Raw genomic sequence first — 25881 nt, forward strand, 5'->3', positions numbered from 1 at the left:
ATATATATACACACACACACACACACATGTATACACACATATATAATGATAATAATAAAGAAACAATACAATCAATAAGAGGCTCAAAAATAAAAGATGACTGAATCAAACCTTTTAAGACTTCAGGTACTAGAATTATTGGATATGGAAAATAGGATGTTTAGTTAGCTTAAAGAAATAAGAGATTGAAATGAGCAAAGAGTAATAAACTATGACATAACCAAACAAAACCAAAACAAAATGTTCCTCAAAGTAAGAAGAACTCAAAAATATATATATATTTCAACCAAATGGCTACAGAAAAGATGCAATCAGAGAAAGAGAATTAGTGAATCAGAAGAAATTATTTTAAATAGGGCTCAGAATGAGAAAGCATAAAAATAAAAACCACAAAATGGACAGAGTGTGGCAATGCATGCTTATAAGTCTAATACTTGAGAAGCTGAGGCAGGAAGATCTGGGAACTGGAGGCCAGTTTGGACAACTTAGTAAGCTTATCTTAAGAGGAAAAAAATAGGCAAAAAGGTTCATGTAGCATAAGTTTTATCACTATTCCCAAGGAGAAAAAGGCATGGTGCACAACCAACAACTGCTTTAATGCCTTATCTACCTTTCCAGGTCTCCACCTTCCCATAGTTCTTTGTTGGAAAGTAGATGAGTATTTTCCAGAACAACACACACCCTGGAGCAGTCCAATGACTACATTGCAAGATTTTTAAAAAAGAAATGAATATACTTGTGTTCCAGGTAAATGTCATAGGCATATCCCACTCTGTTCCCACAGCTATGCATCTGTAAAACCAGGGTAAAATTTATAGAACCTAGAAAGTAAACCATAGCAGACTGGCTGGGGTAGACGACTTCAACTCAGTACCAACAAAGCAGTGGTGAGCTGGCTACTCTTTCTCCATTATCCCACAAGATTGAATCAAATCAGCCCCAAATCTCATGTGAGGCCAGCTAATTGCAATGCAAGGAGAGAAGAGGAAACAGGTCTTGCAGAGAAGGACCCTCTTTCTAGGAAGAGGAAATGCATCTTCTCCTCTCATGACAGACTCAGACTATAGATAGAAACATGAGGATGCATGAGGGTACAGATGAACAGGGCTAAAAGAAAACATCCAACACTGTCTGCCATGACCAAAACTGAGGGCTGGGGAAAGAGCACAGATGGAAGTTCAACTGCAGATCTCACCTCTGATTGTAGTGACACCATATTAAGGTTCGGTATATGCTACATCTTCACTAATGAGATTGCTAGCCCTTCTTCATTTTCGTCATCATATCAGCATTGTGCACACTTTCTCACTGAACTTTTAATTGGTATTTTCCTAATAGTGATACTGAGAAGTTTTTCATGTGCTTATTTGCCATAATGTGCTTATCTTCCTTAATTATGTCTATTCAGATCTTGGGTTGTTAATATTAGCAAGTCATAGCCAATACAATATATGGTCTATATGAAGGAAGCAGTAAAAATTGTAAGACCTAGTAAAATATGTGAGATCTTTAGAAATCTGTAGGTTCTTTTCATTATTTTAATGGCATATTTTGAAAAACAAAAGATATTATTTTTGATAAGGCCCAAATTGTCCCCTATAGTTTAAATTTTGTATTTACTTAATGTAAATTTGAGGCTGAAGAGATAGCCCAGTGGTTAAGAATACTTGCTGACCTTACAAGGAGCCTGGAGTTCAGTGCCCAGCATCTACATTGGGCAACTCACAATCACCTCCAGCTCCAAGGGATCCAATGTCTTCTTCTGACCTCAGTGGACACACACACACACACACACACACACACACACACACACACACATAAATAAATCTTTTTTAAAATTAAATTTAGCAGTTGTTTAGAATAGGAGGGGACATAAATAGGGAAGAGGTATCGAAGACAATGCTTTCTGCATTGATTTAGTAAATAAATGAGCACCTACCATCAAAACTATCTCCTTAAAGGACATCAACAACCCACCACGAAACCAAGTTACCCTTGTTAAATTCCTACTTCCATTAAGCACACAGACTACTAAAATCTGTCCCTTCCCCTCAATTCAAACCTTGAATCTCACTTTGTTCTACTCAGTCTTAAAATAATTCTCACAACTTCAGCTTTCACCCATGCCAATAATTTCTAAATATCTACCTTCTCTACCCAAGAACAGAGGCACAACAGTGGCAGCCAACATTTATTAACAACAGCCTTACTATGTGGCAGGCCCTAAACTATTTTCTAACTGTATGTTGTATATCTTTCCTAGAATATCTTTAATTTACACTCAACCAAATCTATTCCTCTGAATCAAGGCCAGTTCTTCCTTCTCACTTAGTAGTTTCTATGGCAAGAGATAAACAAATGCTGGTCCCCACCCCTGAGATAGGGTACCAATAATAGATATACAAGTCCACCAAAGTCCAACTTTGAGAACCAATAAATTTCCTGGGCTTTCTTACAGAACATGGGTGACTTGAAAGCAGCCATACCAATATGAGTCTCAACTCAGCATGGATGATGACTTCTCCTTAGATGCATGGATTCTTTACTTCAGTTAATTTTCCACCCTCTGTATAGGCTGGCATCTCATGAGACCACAAGACCACATACAGGTAGGGTAGAAGGGTATAAAGCTGGCAGAGACTTCTCAGGTGAGAGTCTCATGACCCTCCCTAAGCCTTCCTATGAGACAAGGTCAATATGCCCAAGCTCAAGAGGCACTCTTGAGTAGTCACAGCTGCTTCTGATGAAAGTGATAATGGCAGTTGTGCTCAAAGAACAGCATTCAATGGGAAGGAGTGGTCTGTCTTCATTTATTCTTCATTCTTCTCGTCCCTCTCTCACAGTCAATTAATTTAATGATTCTCCAATAAACTTTCCAAAAGTGCTAGAGGTTTTAAGATAGATTAAGGTCCAAAATGGCCTTTTTTCCAATTTGCATTTTAAAATAAGGTAATATAATTTTAAATTTTCTTACTATAAGTTGCTCCTAACCCATCCTCACCTGTTCCCCTCTATTCTGGAATACAATATAAAATAGCATCTCATTTAGAGAGAAAATGTAGTTTGAAGTTTAAAGTATAAATATTTCATAGCCTTCCACAAAATACCATGATGCTGAGATATTCCACCACATGAGCATGTTTAAGCACCACTGAACTAATAATTTGCAACTTATAGTCTGCTAAATTGTTCTTGCCTGTGCAATGTGAAACTTTTCCATAAGGAAGTCAGACCAAGGTGGAAGGTCAGTCCAATTTACCTGAGAAAATACTAAGAAGTAGGCCACCAGGACACCATAACTTTCTTCCCCTTTAATTTCAGACTCTAACTACCCATCCTATAGTGCCAACCACTACAGGTAGAAAGAAGTAACTTTCAGTGATAAGTAGACGAGTGGCTGGGTTTTATATTCTGGTCACAACAATCAAAATAACCTGGACTGTTTTTTCCTGCTAGATGAGCATGTTCTAGATCACCGTTCTCTGTTGATCCACAGTATTTACTACACAGATACAGCATAACAACACAAGCAAAAACAAAAATAGAAAACATATTTATAATCCCAAAGAGAATTGCTAAAACCAAATGATTTGAGGATTATAAGTCATATGGAACTATGACCAACACAAATAGGAATTAAAATTGTGTATAGATTCCTAATTTAATGTTCTTAAAAACAAGACCCAGGGTTATATATGAAGGTACATACCTTTAATCCCAGAACTTTTAAAGGAGAGGCAGGTGGATCTCTTTGAGTCTGAGGCCAGCCTAGATTACAAAGTAAATTCCAGGCCCACCTAACCTATATAGTGAGATCTTGTCTCAAATAAATAAACAAATAAATGAAACCCAAAGCTAGTGAGATTACTCAGCAGGTAAAGATATTTTATGACTAAGCCTAATGATTTACTTGAGTTTGATCCCAGAACCCACATAGTGAAAGAAGAGAATTCCAGAAAATATGACCTCTGACCGCTACACATATATTCTGGCAAGTGTACATGCACACACACACACACACACACACATACAATAAACATATTATGTTTTAAAAAGTCAACATCAGCTAGGCATGATGGCACAATTCTCTTTTTATAAGATTGATTTATTTTTTTATTATTTTATATAAGTACACTGTCACTTTCTTCAAACAGACCAGAAGAGGGCATCAGATTCCATTATAGATGGTTGTGAGCCACAACATGGTTGCTTCGAATTGAACTCAGGACCTCTGGAAGAGCAGTCAGTGTTCTTAACCACTGAACCATTTCTCCAGTCCCAATGGCACAATTCTTTAATCTCAGCACTCAGGAGACAGAGAAAGGCAGATCTGAGTTTGAGGCCAGCCTGGTTCACAGAGAGAGTTCCAGGACAGCCTGGACTACACAGAGAAACCCTGTCTTGAAAAACTAAAAATATAAGACATGATGTCTTTTAAGATGTGCACTGTCCCCTATATACAACAAGAAGTTTGCCCTTCCTCTCACCCCTCTATCTGCCAATTAAAGAGTCCTGAAGTCCCTTTGGTTCCCTACCCATCACCAGAAAGCTGATTCCCAAACTATCTTCAGTTCCTGTTTGGGTTTCTATTGCTGTGATCAAACAACATGAACAAAAGCAACTTGAAGAAGAGTTTATTTGGCTTATACTTCCATGCCACAGTTCATCATCCAAGGCAGGAGGAGGAACTCAAACAGGGCAGAAACCTGGAAGCGGGAACTGGCGCAGAGGCCATAGTAGAGTGCTGCTTACTGGCTTGCTCTATATGGTCTGCTCAGCCTGCTTTCTTATAGAGCCCAGACACACCAGCCCAGAGATGGCACCATCCACAGTGGGCCAGGCCCTCTACCAATCACTAACTAAGAAAATGCCCTGGGAGGAGGGAGGGAACAGGTTTTTTTGTTTTTGGTTTTGTTTTTGGTTTTTTACTTTATTTTATTATTTTATTTGTTTCAGAGGGGAAACTGGGAAAGGAGATATCATATGACATGTAAATAAGGAAAATATCTAATAAAAATTAATTAATTAATAAAAAGAAAAGAAAAGAGAAGAAAAGGAAAGAAAAGGAAGGAAAATGTCCTAACAGCTTGCCTGCAGCCTGACCTTACAGAAGCATTTCTCAACTGAGGCTCCCTCCTCTCAGATGATTTTGGCTTGTGTCAAATTCATATAAAACTAACCAGCATAGTTCTCATCCTGCTCATGAGCTTCAGGTCCAACTTTTAACTCTAAAAGTTACCCATGGACATGATGCTTAACATAACCCAAATCAACATAGTCATTTGCTCCAGGAAATCTCAATTGCTTTATACCCTTCCTTCCCCTATGGCCCATATCTCCTGGCATTCTTATTTGTGTGTGTGTGTGTGGTGCTGAGTACCTTGCAAGTACTCTACATCCCCAAAAGTAAAGTTGAGAGGAAATTCTGCCACCCTAAACATTCATGCCCATATAAATTACTACTCAAGATTGAGAATGAAGGCATTTGTTACCTGTTTTCAAGAACTCGGTTTACTTTTTAAGCATTCCTACAAGCCTGCTGTTGCAATGTCTCGTACAACTTGAACCTGTGTTTCAATAGACAAATTAAACCAAAAAACGATAGCCTGGGGACTAGGAGACAATGGAATCAATTCAGTAAAGTAGTGACAAGGGCCTGCCAGGATTGCAATATAGATGACTACACAGACTGAAACAGAAAGCAGGGGAGGGGACCCTAAAGGCAAAGGAAGGAACTTCCAAAAAAATAAATCAATCCTCTCCTCCTCCTCTCCTCCTCCTCTCCTCTCTCCCTTTTCCCCTTCTCTCTCTCTCTTTCTCTCTCTCTCTTTTTCTCTGTCTCTCTGCCTGTGCCTCTAGAGTACTGAAATTAAAAGTGTGCACTACTATGCCAAGGCTCACTCAAGAACCATTTCAAGTTTGAGTTAAAAAGGATACAATAAAAGCAAATAATGTATGGAGGGGAAAAAAAAAAAGACAGAAAAAGATGGACTAGGAAATCCAGGAAGAGGAAAGGAAGAAAAAGAATACTATTTTAGGAAACAAAGGATCCCCCAAAGAAATGGTAGACTTTACTGTCTTGCACAAATAAATGCAAAACTGTTTAAATATAGACATGAAGCTAATAATAAAGGTAGAATTAAGATAATGTTAAATTCTGGATGAACTGTAAAAAAGTTCACTAGGCCCTAATGTTAACATTCTTCTCCAAATAGGAAAAAAATATTATTTTAATGCCCTATATGCCCTAATAGAATTAAATTCTTATTTTTAAATATTCACAAAAAACATCCTACTTCTAAAGTTAAGACAAAGATGAAGCATTGAAAACTTGGCTCTGGTCATACATCAAAACCTAAATAACGGCATATTCTTGTCATTTCAACACTCAGGAGGCAGAGGCAGGAGGATCATAAATGCAAGGCCAGTCTGGGCTACATAAGTGAAATTCTGTCTCAAAACACTAAAATAAATAAATACATTTTAAAAGTCAAGTTATCACATAAAGTATAAGTCTAGCTTACAGTAGACTAGCAAGCCTGGGTAACACTTCTCCCTGCCTTACAAATTACTAAATCAAAAGACACTGATTCAGAAACAATAAAGAGGTTTTAAGTATAATTATCCAATACCATAATTAACATAATATAGAAAACAGCAGACAAAGGCTGAGATGATATGGTTCCTGAAGGCTCTTGGTTCCTCTTAGGACAAAAGAGGAAAAGAAAAAGAAAGGAAGAAAAGAAAAGAAGGAAGGAAGGAAGAAGGGAGGGAGGAAGGGAGGGAAAGAAGAGGTTAGGAAGGAAGGAAGAAAAACAACATACAAAGAGAAAGGCACTATAAAGGCACTCAATTTTCATCTTAAGGAAATCAGTAGTTACCGTGTAAGATTAATTAACAGACAGATTTATCTAGGGCTAGAGGTGAATCAACACAACTAAAAATAGGATTGGTTAACAGAGTTTATCTCCAAATAGGACTGGAAAAGAGCAGGGTAGAGGGTTTGTTCTTTATGAACTTATAAAAGATTTGATTTTGTGTACTTAAAACTTTGATTTAAAAAAATTTTGAGGCGGGTGGTAGTGGAGGCGGTGCATGCCTTTAATCCCAGCACTTGGGTGGCAGAGGCAGACAGATTTATGAGTTCGAGGCCGGTGTAGTCTACAGAATGAGTTCCAGGACAGCCAAGGTTACACAGAGAAACCCTGTCTTGAAACCCCCCTCCCAAAAAAAAATTTTTTTTGAGACAGTCTCAGCTTGTCCCAACAAGCCTACAACTCACTATATAGCAGAAGGTGACCTTGAATTTCTGAACTTCCTGCCTTAATCTACTGAGTACTAAGATACACATCAGAGCACCTGTTCTGTGCCATGCTGAGAATCAAACCCATGCCAGGCAAGCACTCTACTGAGTTTCAACCTCTCAAGAGCTGGGCTTTTTTAAAAAGTGTGCAGCACCATGCACAGAATAATATAGTTCATCTTTAAGTACACACACATTCTGTCTGTCTGTCTGTCTGTCTGTCTATCTATCTATTTCCTAGTTTTGACTTCTGGAAAACCCTAGAAATAACTGACACAATAGCAAACCTTCCCACATGAAAAATAAAACTCCTAAAGCCCAAACCAAGATTACTAAGGCCATTTCCCACCATAAGTAGGTAAAACTCCCAAGAGAATACAAGTATGGAGCAAGAAGCACTTAAGATGACCCTAGAACATCTTATGACAAAAGCAAAAAAACTCTCAGAAACTCCTAGGACCCTGTCAAAAGGACTTTAAGCATTTACTTGAAACTCCCAATAAATAGCCAAAAAAGGGACAAATTCAACATCAGCAAGGGTAATAACTGTGATAGCTTGGGGGACCAAATACAATTACATAAGTGCATTTAATGCGACACTCCCCCTCCTAATAAAAAAAAAAAAACTGCCTTCTGAAAATTCAAAGAATCTGTATGAAAATTCATAAAGGAAAACAAACATCCATCTTGTATTTCTGGTGTGCATAATGGCATTGAAAGGTTGATATGGAAAAGGGTTTCTTTATAGAAGCATTCAAGGATTCTAACTAACAGAAGAAGACATAACAGAAACAGACTATGATATTTGACCACTCTAGCCAGTTAAACCAGGAAAGTGAGCCAGATACCTACCATGTGCTGCCTGGTTACCACCTATGTATTCTTGCCAAGAAAATAAACTTGAATCTCATCAAATCACTCATTCTAATTACCAAGTTATAAGAAATATAAAAGATACAGGAACATATTAAATAAACCATGAGGATTTGATGGAAATTACATAAAACAATAGTTAGTTTTTCTGTAAGAACTAAATTGGAGAACCAGGAATGGTGGCATACACCTCTAATCCTAAAAGGAAGCAGAGGCAGGCAGATCTCTGTGAACTCAGGGCCAGCCTAATCTACATAGTGAGTTCTAAGATAGCTAAGGCTGCCTCAAAAAAAAAGGGAGGAAGGAAGGAAGGATGGAAAGAAGGAAGGAACAAAGAAAAGAAAAGAAAAAGAAATTGCAAAAAGGGAAAAAGATTTGTGAAATACCAACCAGATAGAGTGTATGACATCAGTGCATTCAAACAAATCTGTTTTTTAAAATGGGGAGAGGAGCAAGATAGCACAGTAAATAAAGGTGTTTGCCATCTGAACAAGCCTGAGCATTCCTAGAACCCACAGGCGCAAGGAGAAAACCAACTCCACAAAGTTGTCCTCTGACTTACACACACATGCCATATCATCCATGATGTAACTATACATCATACACAAACTCCCAATAAACTAAACATTTTAAGTCAAAAAAAAATCATGAAATACTGAGTAGGTATTTAATAATACTAAAGAACTCTTATAGATATTTTAGGTGTGGCATTACTGTTTTAAAAGATCTTTCAAGCCTTTAATCCCAGCACTTGGGAGGCAGAGGCAGGCAGATTTCTGAGTTTGAGGCCAGCCTGGTCTACAGAGTGAGTTCCAGGACAGCCAGGGCTATAGAGAAACCCTGTCTCAAAAAACCAAATAAATAGATAGATAGATAGATAGATAGATAGATAGATAGATAGATAGATAGATCTTTCAGATCTTCCAGGGACAGGGAAATATTTAAGAATGAAATGTGTTACTTGAAATTTGGTTCAGAATAATCTAGGACACTAGAAGGTGGAGTAGGGAATTACAAACCACTACCTACTAATGAAACTAAAGCTATAAATTAATGGGTTGAAATTGAGTAATGAGAGTGATTTGAGAGCTCATTATGCTGTACTATTTTTACAAATGTTTATTTTCCAATATATAACCATGTTTTTAAAAAATATAACTCTAAGCACCATGGGAAATGACTGAACATTGATAGCAGCTAAAATAAAATATAAATTATTGATGTCTTTTAGAAAATGAAATAAAAATGTCCAGTATTTATGAGAACATAAAATGTTCTAAAGTGTTGCAATTCTGATTATTTACATGTTCATCTGATCTCCCCAGCTAACACAGGAAGAATGATTTTCAGATATTAGGGTCTTGGGCCTTAAAATAAATCCAGTAAAACATATCATGCATCTTAACTGTCTCACTAACTAAAGCAAATATGTTTTTTAAAAAAATACATTAATATACATATATATGTGTGTGTATACATATATATACACACACACATATATATTTGCTCTCTTTCAACCTTTTTAAACTTCAGATTTTCCATGTCAGCATACGTTTTCCTCAAGAAGCAATACTCCTGATAGCTGTCTAACTATATCTCTGCTGAGGGCTAGAGACCTCTTTTGATCCTCACAACCCTTTACATGACAGTCACTTTCTTTTACGAATTATATACTTACACACACACACACACACACACGGGGCAGGGAAGGTGTAGAAGAAAGACTCAGAATTTAGCACTGAGAGATAGTATACATGTCATATAGACATTTGGGGTAGGGGTTGCTGCTTCAGCACTACATCCTTCATTCCAGCTTCTCTCACACCCTAGAGTACAAGCTCAGCTAGGGCTCAAACAGCACCTTCTCTAGACTGATTTCCTTCCATCTGTTTATTCACAAGGCCTAAGCAATATCAATGCAACATCCCAGAAACCTTTCCTATGGCTAACAAATCCAAAAAGTGTTTCTTTCGGTTGCTTTCTCTTTCTAAATCTGCCATGGCCATATTTCCTCCTTGCCCACTTTAAGTCTTACTTATCTATCAGAGTTCATGCCTTCACTGTGGGACTCTTAAAAGTTCTTTCCCTTTGCACAGATGGTAGTGGTGAGCACCTTTAACCCCAGCACCAAGGAGGTAGAGGCAAATGGATCTCTGTTCAAGGCCAGCCTGATTTGCAAAATAAGCTCCAGTACAGACAGGGTTACACATAAAAACAAAACAAAGCAAAACAAAACAAACAAACAAACAAAAATCCTTCCTTCCTCACTGCATGGAAAAATACCTTCTCCCAAATGTAAATACACTGTGCACCGATCCTCACCTTATAAACATCCCATTTCAACTATAACTTAGCTAAGTTTACTAGATCATCCTCACTCATCCCTGCGGTCCACAACCTCCTGTCACATCTACCTAAAATCTCTCTGAAATCCATCCCTTTTTTTCCACTGCCAAAACCTCAAATCAGGCCAGTCTCTCTGGGCTGGTGCCCTGAGCAGACCTTGAGAGCAAGCTCGGCAGCCAGTCCCACAACACCTAGAGGAAGCTTCACTCCCAGGCGCTCTGATCAGAGGTGAGGAGGACCCAACATCTGTCCCAATACTGGGAGTAACTGGGACCAGTGGGATCAGGCACACAGGAACTCCACCAGCCCAGTGGTTCTTGTTCCTTCAGGTCTCTTTGGGCTGGTGCCCTGACCAGACCTTGGGCACAAGCACCACAGCCAGTCCAGCAACACCCAGAGGAAGGAACACCCAGAGGAAGCTCCACTCCTAGGCGCTCTGACATGCCCAGGATCACAGGAAGGACAAGCTCCAGTCAGATTTAGCAAGGGCAGGGGCAGGTAGCACTAGAGATAACCAGATTGGGGAGTGGGGGGTGTAAGAAAATAAACAGCACAAACCAAGGTTACTTGGCATTATCAGAACCCAATTCTCCCACCATAGCAAGTCCTGGACACACCATTACACCGGAAAAGCAAGATCCAGATATAAAATTACTTCTCATGGTGATGATACAGGACTTTAAGAAAGACATAAATAGCACCCTCAAAGAAATACAGGAGAACACAGGTAAACAGCTAGAAGCCCTTCAAGAGGAAACACAAAAATCCCTTTAAAGAACTACAGGAAAATACAATCAAACAGGTGAAGGAAATGAGCAAAACCATCCAGAATCTAAAAATGGAAATAGAAACAATAAAGAAACCAGAAAGACAGACAACCCTGGATACAGAAAACCTAGGAAAGAGATCAGGAGTCATAGATGCAAATATCACCAACAGAATATAAGAGATAGAAGAGAGATTCTCAGGGGCAGAAGACACCATAGAAAACATTGACACAACAGTCAAAGAAAATGCAAAAAGCAAAAAGCTCCTAACCCAAAATATCCAGGAAATCCAGAACACAGTGAGAAGACCAAACCTAAAGATAATAGGTATAGAAAAGAGTGAAGACTCCCAAAGTAATGGACCAGTAAGTATCTTCAACAAAATTATAGAAGAAAACTTCCCAAACCTAAAGAAAGAGATGCCCATGAACATACAAGAAGCCTACAAAACTTCAAATAGACTGGACCAGACTTACACCAGACTCCTCACCAGAGACTATAAGAGCTAGAAGATCCTGGGCAGATGTCATACAGACCCTACAAGAACACAAATGCCAGCCCAGGCTACTATACCCAGCAAAACTCTCAATTACCATAGATGGAGAAAACAAGGTATTCCATGACAAAACAAAATTTACACAATACCTTTCCACAAATCCAGCCCTACAAAGGATAATAGATGGAAAACATCAACATGAGCAAAACTACACCCTAGAAGAAGCAAGAAAGTAATCTTTCAACAAATCCACACAAACCTAATTCCACCTCTTACAACAAAAACAACAGGAAATGACAATTACTTTTTCTTAATATCTTAATATGAAAATTAATATTACCAACATATCTTAATCGATTGAAATCCAAAAATATGAGGAATCAGAAAATTGTTGATTGTCATCCAATGGTCTCTCTAATTTGGTAATTGGAGAAATAGGTCCAATATTATACAATCTATATACACTTTCACCTTGTTTGTTCGTGACAGTGTGTTACTGTGTACAACATAAGGGTCTTGAAATCTTGCTTCTCCTATCTCAGCCTATTATTACTATTGTTTGGTTCATGTTTTTATACTATACTATGGTTTTCAGAACAGCTTATATATTTCAAAAGTATTTATATATTCAAAAGAAACAAACAATTAAATTAGGAGAGGTCTTGTAAGAGAACAAAGAGTGAGACTGAATGTTTTGCTTGACGTTTTTAACTCTTGTATCAAGTTTGAAGAAGAGGACTTTATAAATTACTCTTTCTCTGAGATGAATGCTTTTCCAAATTATCACAGTCAATGAACCAGATTCTTACCCTCACCTAATGTCTGTGCCACCCAGCAAGCAGAACCATCATTGTTCATTGAATCAGTTGGTGACTGACTTTATGGATAGACCATCTTAATACCTACACCATTTCTTAAATGAATGTATCCTGTTCTCTGTGGCCTGAGAATAAAGTCATTCACTCAAGTCAAATAGCTTTGACCATAGCAGGAAGTCTGTATCCAAAAATTGTGCCTACAATTCATTTCTTGGTGCAGCAGAACTGTCAACTCTCAGCTTAGCTACGATGGAGGTAAAATCATTTGGTGATGTGAGGGTCATTGAAGTACAGCCTTATTACAATGAAATCCAATGTCTAAAAATTGTTCTTAGTTTGGGCTTGTACCACAGTAAGAGCCAAGATTTTAAACTCTACTAAATACAAAACAAACAAACAAAAAGACTTTATATATTTATGTTCATTTAAGAAAATACTAGTAGTGATGTATTATTTTAAAATATATAGTTAATATGTTTGGAGTTATTTAAAATTTATATTGAGAAAAATGTATTTTCACTATTGCTGTAGACAAGCATCTACATAAGACTGTTAAATTGATTGTTATCTTATATCAAGCAACTTTTATAATACTTATTTTTATTGTTATAATATTTTATAAATTTTAGAGAATATGACAAAAAAGATATTATAGGTATTGAAGGGGAGGTCTCTGGGAGGAGTTGGGGTACAAAAGGGAAACAAGAATGTGATTTAATACTAGTTACTTAAAATGTTTTTAAATGTTAACAAATTCAGATTAAAAAAAAAACCCTCAGATCAGGCCTTCATCTCCTGCAGCATAAACTATTGCATAGTTCCTTCCACAATCCTTCAGCATTCCTTTCCCCACACACATTCCTGTCAGTAAAAACTAAGCAACACACTTTACACATATGCATATAAACTCTAATGGCTCATTGCTACACCAATAAATTAGAAAATACAGAGTCCTGAAAGTTATCACTAAAATAAATATTTTCCCCATGTTCCAATGGATCACCTTGCACAACCCACGGATGCCATTGTTTGGCCACTGCACTCTAATCTGCTGCTGCTGGTAGTCTACTTAAAAGTCCCAGCAAGATTCCATTACAGTGTTCACTTAATTCTTCAATTGCACAAGCCTATTTTTTTCCAATCCACATCCTGTAATCTGTGTCCGTGTGTATGTGTGTGTGTGTGTGTGTGTATGTGTGTGTGTGTGTGTGTGTGTAAAATCATGTCCTTCCTGTATTTCAGCTACCCTTTTTATCTCCCTCTGACTTATGAAGTCTTCTCTGTCTGGAATGTCATTGCTCATGACAGCTGCTGATGTGTATTTAACTAAATGGAATATAACCTAACAGACACATTCTTGGAATGTCACCTGTCTTTTCAACAGGAACAAATACATCCTGAACTTAATTCTTTCTTGCTTTTATTTGGAACATGCTTTTTTAAAAAACTGGTATCCAGTGGTAGTGGCACACACCTTTAATCTCAGCACTCAGGAGGCAGAGGCACATGGATGTCTGAGTACAAGGTCTACAAAATTAAAATGAGTTCCAGGGACAGCCATGACTACATAGAGAAACCCTGTCTCAAAAAAACAAAAAGCAAAAAAAAAAAAGAAAAAAGAAAAAAATTTACTTTCTTCTCAATACTTAAATGCATAATGGAAATATATTCTGGAGAAATGTGTTATTGGGTAATATTTGACCATCACAGAAAAGCTACTATAGAGTTTTATTGTGTATCAGATCCATCAGTCCTCATCCAAAATGTCCTTACATGGCATATGACTGTGCCTGGAATGAATGAATTCAGTAAGAGTAACAGAGATCAACTTTGGTTGGTTGGTTGGTTGGTTGGTTGGATGTTGCAAATCCAGGGATTAGTTCTCCAAGGGCCATGGAAAAAAAAAGGTTTACCTTTGAAACTGCAACCAGCATCCCAGCCAGGAATTCATATAGATTTAACAGCCCAAATAAAAACATTTACCTTCCCTGTTTCAACCTTCCTGACTGTAACAACTCAGACTGGAAGCACAGAATAATACAAACACACTGTTCGAAAATTCATAAAAATTCAACAGGTTGACTCCAGGCTCTAGTAACAGAAAGCCCAATCTCTGAGAAGACTTTTACCTTCCACCATTCCAGGTCCTTCTACCATCTACTGGGGCTGAGATGGAAGCACTGTACTGGAAAGGGGAGAGGTATCAGAGGAGGAAAATACAAGAAAAGTCACATCTCAACTTGTAGTGAGGAAGGAAGGAAGGAAGCAAGCAAGAAAGCAAGCAAGCTGCTTACCCATGCTCAAGCAAGCAACCCTAATTAAACTCAGTGGACACACATACACAAGAGAAATATGAAAGTAGGTGGAGACTAGGAGAAGAAAACATAATGGTGAGAAATATGATCAAAATACATCATATACATGTATGAAATCTTTCCAAAATTTCCAATTTTTAAAAAGAATCAAAGCTGTTTCTCTATGCTTGATAACAATGAGACAGACTCATGTCCACCTTTAAGCCATAGGAGTTCCATTACTCTTCCTTTAAGACCCCCTTCTTTTTCCAAGTCTTCCCTTTCAGTTCAAGCCTCAGCTTCTTCTGAGAAACCTATCTTTTCTGCTTTGACCCTATGTTTTCTACAGATTTAATGTGGATTAAATCAGAGCCACATGGAGATACCAATTTACATCAGGTGGCACAAGTGCTTTGGAAAATTATTTTAAGAGTTATCAAATGAAACCTGAAGCAGACACTCACACTAGATGTTAATATTAACATTTTAGCATTGAAAAGGGAGAAATGACCAAAACACCTAACAACTGATGAAGGAAGGAGTAAAATGTGACACATATACACAATGGAATATGCCCCACAGGCCATCCTGGTCTACAGAGTTACAGCCAAGGCTACACAGAGAAACTCTTGTGTTGAAATATAAATAAATACATACATACACACAGACAGACAGACAGACAGACAGACAGATAGACAGACAGACAGACAGATAGATAGTACAAGCCAGGCAATGGTGGCATACACCTTTAATCCCAGCACTCCAGAGGCAGAGGCAGGTGGATTTATGTGAGTTCCAGCCTGTTCTACAGAGCAAGTTCTAGGTCAGCCAGGGCTACAAAGACATATCCTATTCCAAAACAAAAATAAAATAACAAACAAATGAAATATTACCCACAAAGAAAATACAATAATCCTTGAAACAATTATACAGAGGAAAGTAGCTATATACACATATACATTTCATGTCTATGAAATGCCCAGAACAAGTAAATCTATAGTAACTGAAATTAGATTGGTGATTACCTAGGGTTGGAAGAGTGTGAAAGATGAGGAGTGACTGCTACTGTTTCTTTCTGGGGTAATAAACGCTCCAGAATTATATCATGGTGATTATTCGTGACTCTATAGACATACTAAAAAAACATTTAGTTTAAATGATTTTATAAGACCTAGAGTGTTGCATACTTTTATTCCCAGCACTAAGGATGCAGATGCATATGGACCTCTGTTAGTTCACAACCAAACTGATCTACAAAGAGTTCCAGGCCAGCCAAGAATACACAGAGAGATCCTGTCTCAAAAATAAATAAGTTTGATAGTATTAATCACACTCTCATTCTGATCTCACCTAAACCCCTTTTTACATCATCAGCTCCTAAAATCTTCCCCAGGAATCTCTTGCTTTGCCCTCTGCTTGACATAATTTCTTGCCCAAACTTGACATGACTCCATCCTTTAGTTCTGAGTTCAAACATTATCTCTCAGTAAGGCTATCCCCGACCACTCTATCCAAAACAGGACAGCCACTTGGCATCTTACTCTCTCAGCATCTCGATTGCTTTTCAACACATCCACATTACTTTATGTGAATTTACTCAATTTAGCTATCAGACCCACCAGTCTGCTAGTACCATGAAAACAAGAACCATCTACCTGACAGGCATGGTGGCACATACCTTTAATCCCAGCACTCCAGAAGCAGAGGTAGGCAGATCTCTGCGAGTTCAAAGCCAGCCTGGCCTACAGAACAGGACAGCCAGGAATACACAGAATACTCAAAACACAAACAAACAACAGAACCATCTGTCATCCCCCCATTATAATCCCAGATGGCTAACACAGTTCCTCACATTTAAGTAATATTTTCATTTCCCTAATAGGCCTGTCCTCATATGTACCACTCTCAGTTGATATCACAGCCACCATCACCATCCTTACCCCTTTAGGGCCCTTATTCATCTTGCAACTAAAGCATTCTCTCCCCAAAGCCACCTTCTCTTGACACTTCTCCCCACCCCCAAGGTAGCCAGTCTCACCTTCACTCCATCACCTAGTCATTACTGGTAGCTCTGCTACCATAGCAATTATGTTGAATTATGCTTAGGGTTTGAGGAAAAGAGGGAGAGAAGGGTGCTTTTATTGTGTACTTGTGCCTACTAGTTTGAAAGCCTTAGGGCAAAAGAAAATCTTTTCATTTTTGTACCCCTAGTACTTGGCACACTGTCAGGCACAGTACTACTATAATTGATAACAGCTAACATTTATTAAGTGCTTAATGTGTGCTTGACGCTTCTTGGTTGTATAGTAAGAGAGTAAATGAATTAATGGATTCCTACAATACCAACCTCAAGGTCGGTCTGATGGGGACAGCAGAATAGCATAAGGGCTAATGCAGACCACCACAAGGCCAAAGCTGTTGGCCTACCCTGTTCCTATGCCTTCAAATCTTAAAGTATGCTTTTCTCAGAGTCCATTAATGTCATATCTCTTCAAACTCACTTAAAACACTTCCTTCCATTACTTACAACCCACTTCCTGGACTTGGTGCCTGGAAACAATTTCTAGGATGTCACCACAAGCAATATTAAACTGCCTCACTGTTTCCTGCTGTGCATCTGCATTATCAGTTAAACTGCCTCATACTAACCACATTCCAGTCCACAGGGATCACTGAAACACTAAATAAGATTTAAACATACCTGTCCAAGAATGTCACTTAGCACCACTCCTTTTATGCCTCTAGAAAATCTCTGCTTGGCCTGAAGGTTTAGATTTCCAGTGAATCACCTGAATATTGGTGACCTTTTTCCTTCATCACTTAGATGTTTGGTTTGATTCAAGACAATGTGTCATTATTTAAAATGAACACAGACTAAACAAACTCTTGTTAGTAGAAATAAGTAATGTTCTGCCCAACCTGCCTTACACTTATTAAATACAAAACCTTTTAAGAGTTCTAATAGCAAATTGTTCTTTTTAATTCTATATACATTTCAATCTGAGAACTTAATGTCTAAGCATCTTAATTCAGATCCTATCTATTAAACACAGATCATAAATTCTTCCTAGACAATCATGTGCCAGTTCACAGAGAACTAAAAAACAAGTCTGATAGTCCTCACTCTCAAGAAGTTTGTGTCTCACTTAATATAAGCCAACTGAGGAACAAGACTTGGCACTGCCATCCTAATGTGATTATAAAAACAGAAAGGCACCTGATCTAGGATGGGAGTGCAGACAGCTAGCTGGTAGGGAACTGACATCTACCTGACCTTAAACCTGTGGACTCCTACTCTCTCAAGTGAAAACAGTAATTAATAAGTAGCAAAAGTGGGCAGTTATATTTTATAAAATGATTCACATTAAACATTACCATGGTGCCAGCACAGGGACTGCTCCAGCAGCCCCAGCTTCCCACCCTGAACAAATAGTAAATCACCTCCTGGATCTAATAACACATGTTTTATCACTCATCATACTGTAAACAACAGCTTCACAATTGCACACAGTATTGTTTTTTAACCAATTTTTATTTTTTAATATTGTGACAGTGTTAAATCAATCTTAACCCTTGGTCCTTAAAACTTTGTTCTCTGTTACCTGAAACATGCTTTTCTCTGACATTTCTGGCATAAAATACATCAGATATTCTTCTTAATCATTTGACAAGACAGTGTAAAACACTAAGTTCCTAACATGGGCCTGGCAATCACATTGATCCTATGTTTACTGCTCATAAAGATCCTGCAAGCCCCTTCTACCCTAGGAAAATCCAGATTCACTGTTTGGATACGCTGTTTCACAGCATGAGAAAAAGTTGGTATTTGAACCCAGATCTGATTTGCATTGCCCTTATAATGGCACAAGGCATCAGAGATAAGCAAAAGAAAGCGGGGCCTAAAGAATGCTCAGTCTGCCCCCATCCACCTACCTACCTACTTACTCAAGGGGGCCAGCACACTTAGCTTTCACTTCAGCCAAGTGACTACCTTGAACATCTTCTCTTCTGCCTGACAGAATGGCCAGTAGCAACCAAAGCCATTTTCTCCAATGACAAGGGTGGTACCTAAATTGATCATTCATTCCCTTACCTCCTGTCCATCCATACTCCTAGCTATGGACAGAAACTGCACAATTAACACTTGCTGTAAGTCACAACTAATTTTCATAACTTCTATTTTCATATTCTTTCAATCTCACCACAGGTAACATATTTCCCAGGCCTTTTTCTTTTTTCTTTTAACCACTGAGCAGTCTACTTGAAGATTAATAAGGCCATTTTTCATACTAATTTCACACTTAATGAAATTCCATGCTTTGGTAAATTCCCTTACCCAAGTGCTCAGATATTATTACAGTGATGCATTCCACCAAACATACTTACAAAACAAACTTGTCAACCTGCTACTGTCAAGAGTGAGAACAGATGACAGCTAGTCATCTGAACTTGTTCTATTTTAATGTTCACTCGAATACTTGATGCCTCCAGTCCAGCAAGCCTCTGAACTTCTCTGGAACAAGAAAGGTAAGACACATCCTCATGCTTTCTCTGCAACTCTGAAGTGACTTCCAGAAAGTGTTTATGCGTGCTGTTGAAATTCCAAACTTACAACTCTTACTAGAAGACCAGAATTTAGCCTGGAGCTCTTTTTTTAGTCCCAATAGTTCACAAACTAAATCACTTTACCTCCCCAGATTCTCAGACTCTTGTTTGTTATATTCTAACCCCCTCCTCCCTTTTCTATTAAAAACAAAATAAAATAAAAAAGCTCTTCTTATACCTCCACATCCATTTTCATGCGCAAACTTTCCTAATTTCATTCAGCAGGTGTCACAGGATTTCTGCAAAATTTACAAGACACCTTTTGTAAATGAGAACCCTAACTGCTGGAGAGACTGAGCAGCTGGGCAAGGGTCACACTGCATGTGCATCACTTGGACATGAGATGCACTGTTTGAATAATTATTAGATTTTTGCCCTTGAGGCCCTTCCTCTTTCAAACTTCCCTAGTACAATTCTCAAAATGCTGAAATAAACACATTCCATGGACTTTCCTAAAAGAGGGTTTATGGTGTCTTGTGAATGCTGTTTTCCCGAAAAGCCTATGCTGTCAACTTTGTTTTTCAATGTCCTTAAGCAATTCTATTAGTCATAGAGAAAAAGTGAACATTTGCTAATGATTCGAGAGAGATAAAAGCATGTGAGTTCTAGGGCTGAGGAAGGGAGTGGCCAGAAGAGGTCTCGGCTGGGAAGGGAGATAGAAACCAAAGCAACACCACCCAAATTGGACCACAGAAAAGTTGCACTTTCCAAAGTCAACTTCTAATGTTTCAGTGGGTACTGGAGTTACAAGTACCAACATTTCCATGAGAAAACTAAGCCTCAACCAGAGACTCCAAGCAAATGAAGAAGTGTGGGAATTTGCCAGATTGGATTACAAAACCTTTTCAAAATCAGGTGTCCAGTGACGACCTAAAGGTGTCATAGCCTTTGGCCCTTGCTTGTGTAGAGACTCAGATAAGAGGAAGAGACAGCAAAGGCAAAGGGCCTTCCTGTGCAGGCCAACCTGCCCTTAAATGTTCCAGAAGCCCCCTCCCTCTAAGAACCTCACACCACTTCTGTAATGGTTACGGGCCTCAAGCAGACAGGCTGCAACCTCTCAGGACCTGCCAACTCTCGGGGTCGCCCCAAACACACCCTTATGAGGACTTGCTTCCGGAGACCTCCCCCCTCCCAGCAGCTGTATGACAGTTTTCTGGGGCTCCGTACATCCCGCCTAGAGAGCCACCGCGTCAGCAGTTCCCGCCCTCAGGTGAGGAGGGGACATCTGATCATCCGAGCCCCTCCACCCCGCGCGCACCCCTTCCCCGAGCCTTCCCGCATCGCCATGGCAACCGTCCCCCTCCCCGCTTGACGCCTCCACGCGGGGCGTCCCTCCGGCCCGGGCAACAAGTCCCCCAAGCGCGGCCCACGGCCTGCAGCCCTAGCCCAGCCTCGTCTCCCCCGCGCCCGGCTCCGCCCGGCCGCACTCACTTGATCCTGGAGCCCATGGTCCCGGGGCCTCCTCATGGACCCGCGGGCCCCGCTCGGCGCTGCAATGCGCTGCCCGCCGGCCCGCGGCCGACCGGCCTCCCTCCGGCGCTCTCCCCGCCCCTTCCTCCCTTCCCTCAGGCAGGGGCCCGCCCGCTCGAGGCTCGCTCTCTGGCCGCCGCCGCTGTTGTCGCCTCCCGGGGTTAAAGTACTCGCTCCAGCCGGGTGAACGCCATGGTCGCCGGCGCGCGTACCCGGTGCGCGCCGCCCCCTCCGTCTCTCACACTGCCGCCCCCTCCCGCCCGCGCCGATGACCGCGGGGGCTGCTGGGAAGTGTAGTCCACTCGCGTGAGTCTGGCCCGGGGGGCAGGAAGCCGTCAGCAGGACACCGGTCTACCTGAAAGGCCTGTGGCGTCTCTGAGAAGAGACCTAGGGACCTTTGTCCTACTGCTTTTCCTCAGAATCCAGCCAAAGCGCCCTGAAGAAACTTCATCGTGTCCCCAGAGGCCACTAAAGAAGCCTTCATCCACTCCTCAAATGGAGAACTCTTGACAGGCTAAAATTCGGGGTACCTGAACTGGAGGGAAACAGTTGTCCTCCCCTCAATTGGAGGGAAACAGTTATCCTCCCCTCTCATTTGCTTTAACTCAGGAACCCACAATGACTCCAGTTTCACTGAATCAGGCTTCGGGGTTCTTTTTTCCCCGAATCTGAAAAATGAAGTTCAAAGACCACGGAAGTTTGGCCTTAAAGAGTTTGGGGGGGGGGGGTGTTTTTTAATACATAAGTGGGAGCTTGGGAGGAGAGCCCGCCCATCCCAGGAAATGGGGTACCATAGAACTGCACGCCAAGAACTGAGGATGAGTTAGTCTAAATGTTTAACCTGCAGAACCAATGATTTTATTGGACTTTCTTATAAAACATAAGTGGGGGCTGCTTACAGGGTAACTCCAAAGCAGCTGCACTAGAAAGTGTCGACCCTACACACCCCCACTACCACCCCCCATGATGGCTCATTTCTTTAATCCCAGCACTCGGGAAGCAGAGGCTAGTGGATCTCTGTGAATTTGAAGCCAGCCTGGTCTACAGAACTAGTTCCAGGAGAGCCAGGGCCACATGAGAAACTCTATCTTGGAAAAAAAAAAGTCTACCCTACTATGAATGATAGCTTTCCTGTAGACATATATACATACAGTTTTCTTTAGTTAACCTCCTATAATCTACAACAATCTCTGTACTCTAGCACCTCCCCAGGCCCAGAGGAATGGGCAATTGGAGTAGATTGAGTAGATTGCATACAAATAGCTGGGAGAACCAGGTGGAGTCTCCTCTGAGAAACTTACCAACCAACAGACTTGCTCCTGAGGATCCTCTACAAGCAGGCACAGCTGATGTGAAGATGGTGGCTATTTTGCTGTGAGGATCAGGTTCTACAATCAATCACCTAGGTGAGAAAATTCCAGAAATATCTGAGGGAGTTTCCAGACTAGTTTAATTCAGGAGGGTGGCCTCTTCCATGGGGGCTTAAAACAACAGGGAAGGCAGCATTCCTCTCTCTGTGCTTCCTGACTGGATTCGGCCCTTGTGACTAGCAGCCTCACTTCCTGCTGCCATGTCTTCTCCTTCTACCATGTTAAACTGTACCTTACCCACAAAACGTGAGCCAAATTAAACCCTGCATTTCTCTTTCTTTCTTTCTCTTTCTTTTTTCTTTTCTTTCTTTCTTTTTTTTTTTTTTTTTTTTTTTGTGACAAAGCCTCACTATCTTGCTACCCAGCCTTGGTTGGCTCCAAACAAACAGAAACATGCCAGTCTCTGCTTCCCGAGTGCTGCTGGCCTTAAAGGCATGTGCCACCACACCTGCCCTTGACTTGCTTCACTTGCTTTAGTCAGGTATTTCATCACAAGGAAAGCAGGACTAATAGAGGACCTAAAGGGTGGCTCAAAAGGGCCCCTGCTGCCTTTATTGGTCATTTTGAGGGCTCCAGTACTGAAACTTCCTCTGATCACAACAGTCCCTGGCAGAAATTAACAAAAAAGAAAATATTTGAGAGCTAGGAACATCAACCTGCTATCTGTCCCTGTCATTCCCCCGAGAGACTCACTTTCATGAACCCTCCTTTCATGTCCTCTAGGTCTGAAGGGACCACAAAGGAAGCAGTAGTGACAGGTCCATTTAGTGAAGGCATGAGTGCATGTCCTCTATGAATTAGGCATAGTATTCCCCAGGCCTGGTTTATGCCTATCCTCACGATGGCCCTGGGAATTTGTCCTTTCATTTTGCAAATAGGAAACTGAGGCATATTCCCCAGGTGATACGAGTAATGAGGGAAGCCAAGGGGGTCAACCTCAGTGCTAAATAATTCCAGTCACATGATAGGCCCAGACACTCTTGAGGGTAGCACTTTTGGACACAAGTCAGAAAGACTACAAGCCCGAGGGTCCCTTTTGGCCCCAAGCCTTTTCTTTCTCATCCTTGCTCCCTCAGTTTTCTCTTCTGAAATGTTGTTCATCCCTTCCACCCTTTTAACCTTTATAAATCCATAAAGTGCCTCCCCAACTCTGTACTTATCTCACAGTTGCTACAGTAACATCCTAGGCTACCAGCCAGGCAGGGAGTAAAGAAAACACAATGAATAGTAGGAAAACTCCTTCTTTGGGCATTACCTCCTGGATAAAAATGTCACCTCCCCTTTTGTCTATGCCTTGAGGTTATTGAAGTCAAAGGGTGAACTTTTATGAATTTAAAAAGAAAATGAAATGTCCAAACTGCCATTTTGAATTCAAAGTCTTTGCACCCAGACACCAACACAGACTTATAAACACCCCCAGGAGCAATGTTCTGCTAGACAGGCAAGGGCTCCATGTGTTTACTCACCTTGTTTTCTATGAAACCTCTCCAAGGAGCAGTTATTATCAAGATCTTCTCTGGAATGAGCAGTCAGTTCAAAAGCTCTGTGCAGGAGACTATAAATAAAACAAACTTATTTGGTGGAGGGCAAAAGCTGGCTGCTTTTCAAAGAAGGTTGTAGCCAGCCAGCCCACAAAAATGTCTGAATGCCTACTGGGTGGTTATGTGTGTGTATATATGTGTGTTGTATGTTGGAAGGGGAAGCAAAGGGTGGGGCTTATGTATCTGCACAGGTGGCCTCTGGACAGCAGGGTGGTCCAGGGAAAGAACATAGAGTGGGAGTTAGTCTGGCCTGTAATGCGGGTTGCAGCACTGTGAGTTTAAGCAAATGATTGGGCAATTGTCTGTTACCACTTCCTTCTCTGTAAAATGGGAAGAGAGGATGAGGAGGAGCTGAAATCATAAGACAGATAGTAATGTAGGACCTAATACTGCAGGACCTGGAACCAGGCTGCCTGGGTTCGAATCTCACATCTACCTCTTAGAACATATGTGAACTTGGACAAGATCTATCTAAGCTCTCAATTTCTCAGTTCTTTGTAAAATAAGAGTGATGATAATATCCTATAGTGAACATGAAAATTAAATTAGTGACTAGCATGTAGTAAGCACCCAAAAAATATTGGCAACTAGTATGTACAAACTCTTATCACAGCTTAATGTTCATCTTCGTTTGTTTGTTTGCATTGCTGGGAAATAAACTCAGGGAGGGCCTTGTGCTTGTAAGCACTCTAGTCCTGTTATATTCCTAGCCTCACATTTGTTATTAATAGTAGTAAGCATAATAAGGATTGGGAAGAGAGTTCAACTAGTAATGTACTTACTTTGCAAGCATGAGAACCTGAGTCTGATTGCCAGAATCCATGATTAAGGGGGGGTGGGGGGGGGGAAGTCAGGTATAGAGGTGTACATGTAATCCCAGCACTGGAAAGGCAGAGAGAGGCAGTTCTCTAGAGCTATATAAGTTCTAAGCCATTAGAGACCTTGTATCAAGGAAAAGGTGGATGGTGCCTGAGGAATGCCATCTGAGGTTTCCCTTTAACCTACATACACACACACACACACACAAACATACATGTGCCCCAGAATACACACAAATATGGATACATGCTCACATAGAGAGAAACATAATAGTTCTGTACTTGGGTTCAGGAATCCAAAATCCCTAACCTTCCTTTACTGCTTATATTCTGTCAGTTTCAATTCAACTCAACTTTAAACGTTAAAAGTCAGAAATAAAAGTAACTGAAACAAAAATAAAAACTCGTTTCTCTTTCCTGTAGGGAGTGGAAATGAAAATTGCAGAGCTAAGATGACAATTCCATATCATCAAAGTTCTAGAATTCCATCTTGCTGCTCTCTTTCTGAATTACAAACACATCTTCCACTTCATTGTCCAGGCTGGCTACATGAACTTGCAGCTGTCAATCTGCAACCCAGAAGCAAGAGCACATCCACCCCAAACTCTGACCTGTAAACGTATTTCCCACACCACTCACAAGTGCTCACACCACTTAGCCCAAAACTTAGTCATGAAACCTCATCTTACTAGGAAATATGGACTTCCTTCCAGAAGTCATGTGCACAGCTAAAGGCAGGATTAGCATTTCCGAGAAACGAGGGGAGGGCAAATATTGCAAGACAACCAGCATTGGCCACGTTTGGTTTTGTGACATTGGACAGGACACTGCATTTTTCTGAGTCTGTTTTCTCACACTCAAAGCAGAAGAATCAGGCCACAATCTCTTCCCCAAGTAATTTCCAAAATTCTATAATTCAGTGGTTCATTGTTTTCTATGGTTTGTTTGTCCGATGTCATTCACATAAAATGAGATCTCCCTGCCAAGTACATGGCATAATCAATTGTCAGAATTAAAATCTTCCAGTGAATGCCCCCATTCTCCTCCCCATTCCCTCTCTCCATCTGCCTCCCATGACTATTTTATTCCCCCTTCTAAGTGAGATTCAAGCATCCCTGCTTGGGCCTCCATCTTGTTTAGCTTCTTTGGGTCTATGGAGTGTAGCATGGGTATTCTGTAT

General features: G+C 40.3%; 1 protein-coding gene across 15 annotated transcripts in view; it reads right to left on the reverse strand.

Annotated features, from left to right (window-relative positions):
* The window catches only part of Dennd1a (DENN domain containing 1A), a 486221-nt gene extending 465010 nt beyond the window's left edge, over positions 1-21211 (reverse strand). For 4 of the 15 annotated variants that reach the window (XM_031370089.1, XM_031370100.1, XM_031370101.1 and 1 more), the window contains exon 1: positions 20934-21060. In XM_031370089.1, the coding sequence (XP_031225949.1) occupies positions 20934-20950 (17 nt within the window). In that variant the 5' untranslated portion in view covers positions 20951-21060. Of the gene's footprint in view, positions 1-19680; positions 19704-20933 lie in introns of those variants that run through there. The other 11 variants (XM_031370095.1, XM_031370097.1, XM_031370096.1 and 8 more) reach the window with 6 other exon arrangements.
* Between the last annotated feature and the right edge of the window lie 4670 nt (positions 21212-25881).

The sequence above is a fragment of the Mastomys coucha genome, unplaced genomic scaffold (genome assembly GCF_008632895.1).
Source record: "Mastomys coucha isolate ucsf_1 unplaced genomic scaffold, UCSF_Mcou_1 pScaffold15, whole genome shotgun sequence".
Taxonomy (NCBI): domain Eukaryota; kingdom Metazoa; phylum Chordata; class Mammalia; order Rodentia; family Muridae; genus Mastomys; species Mastomys coucha.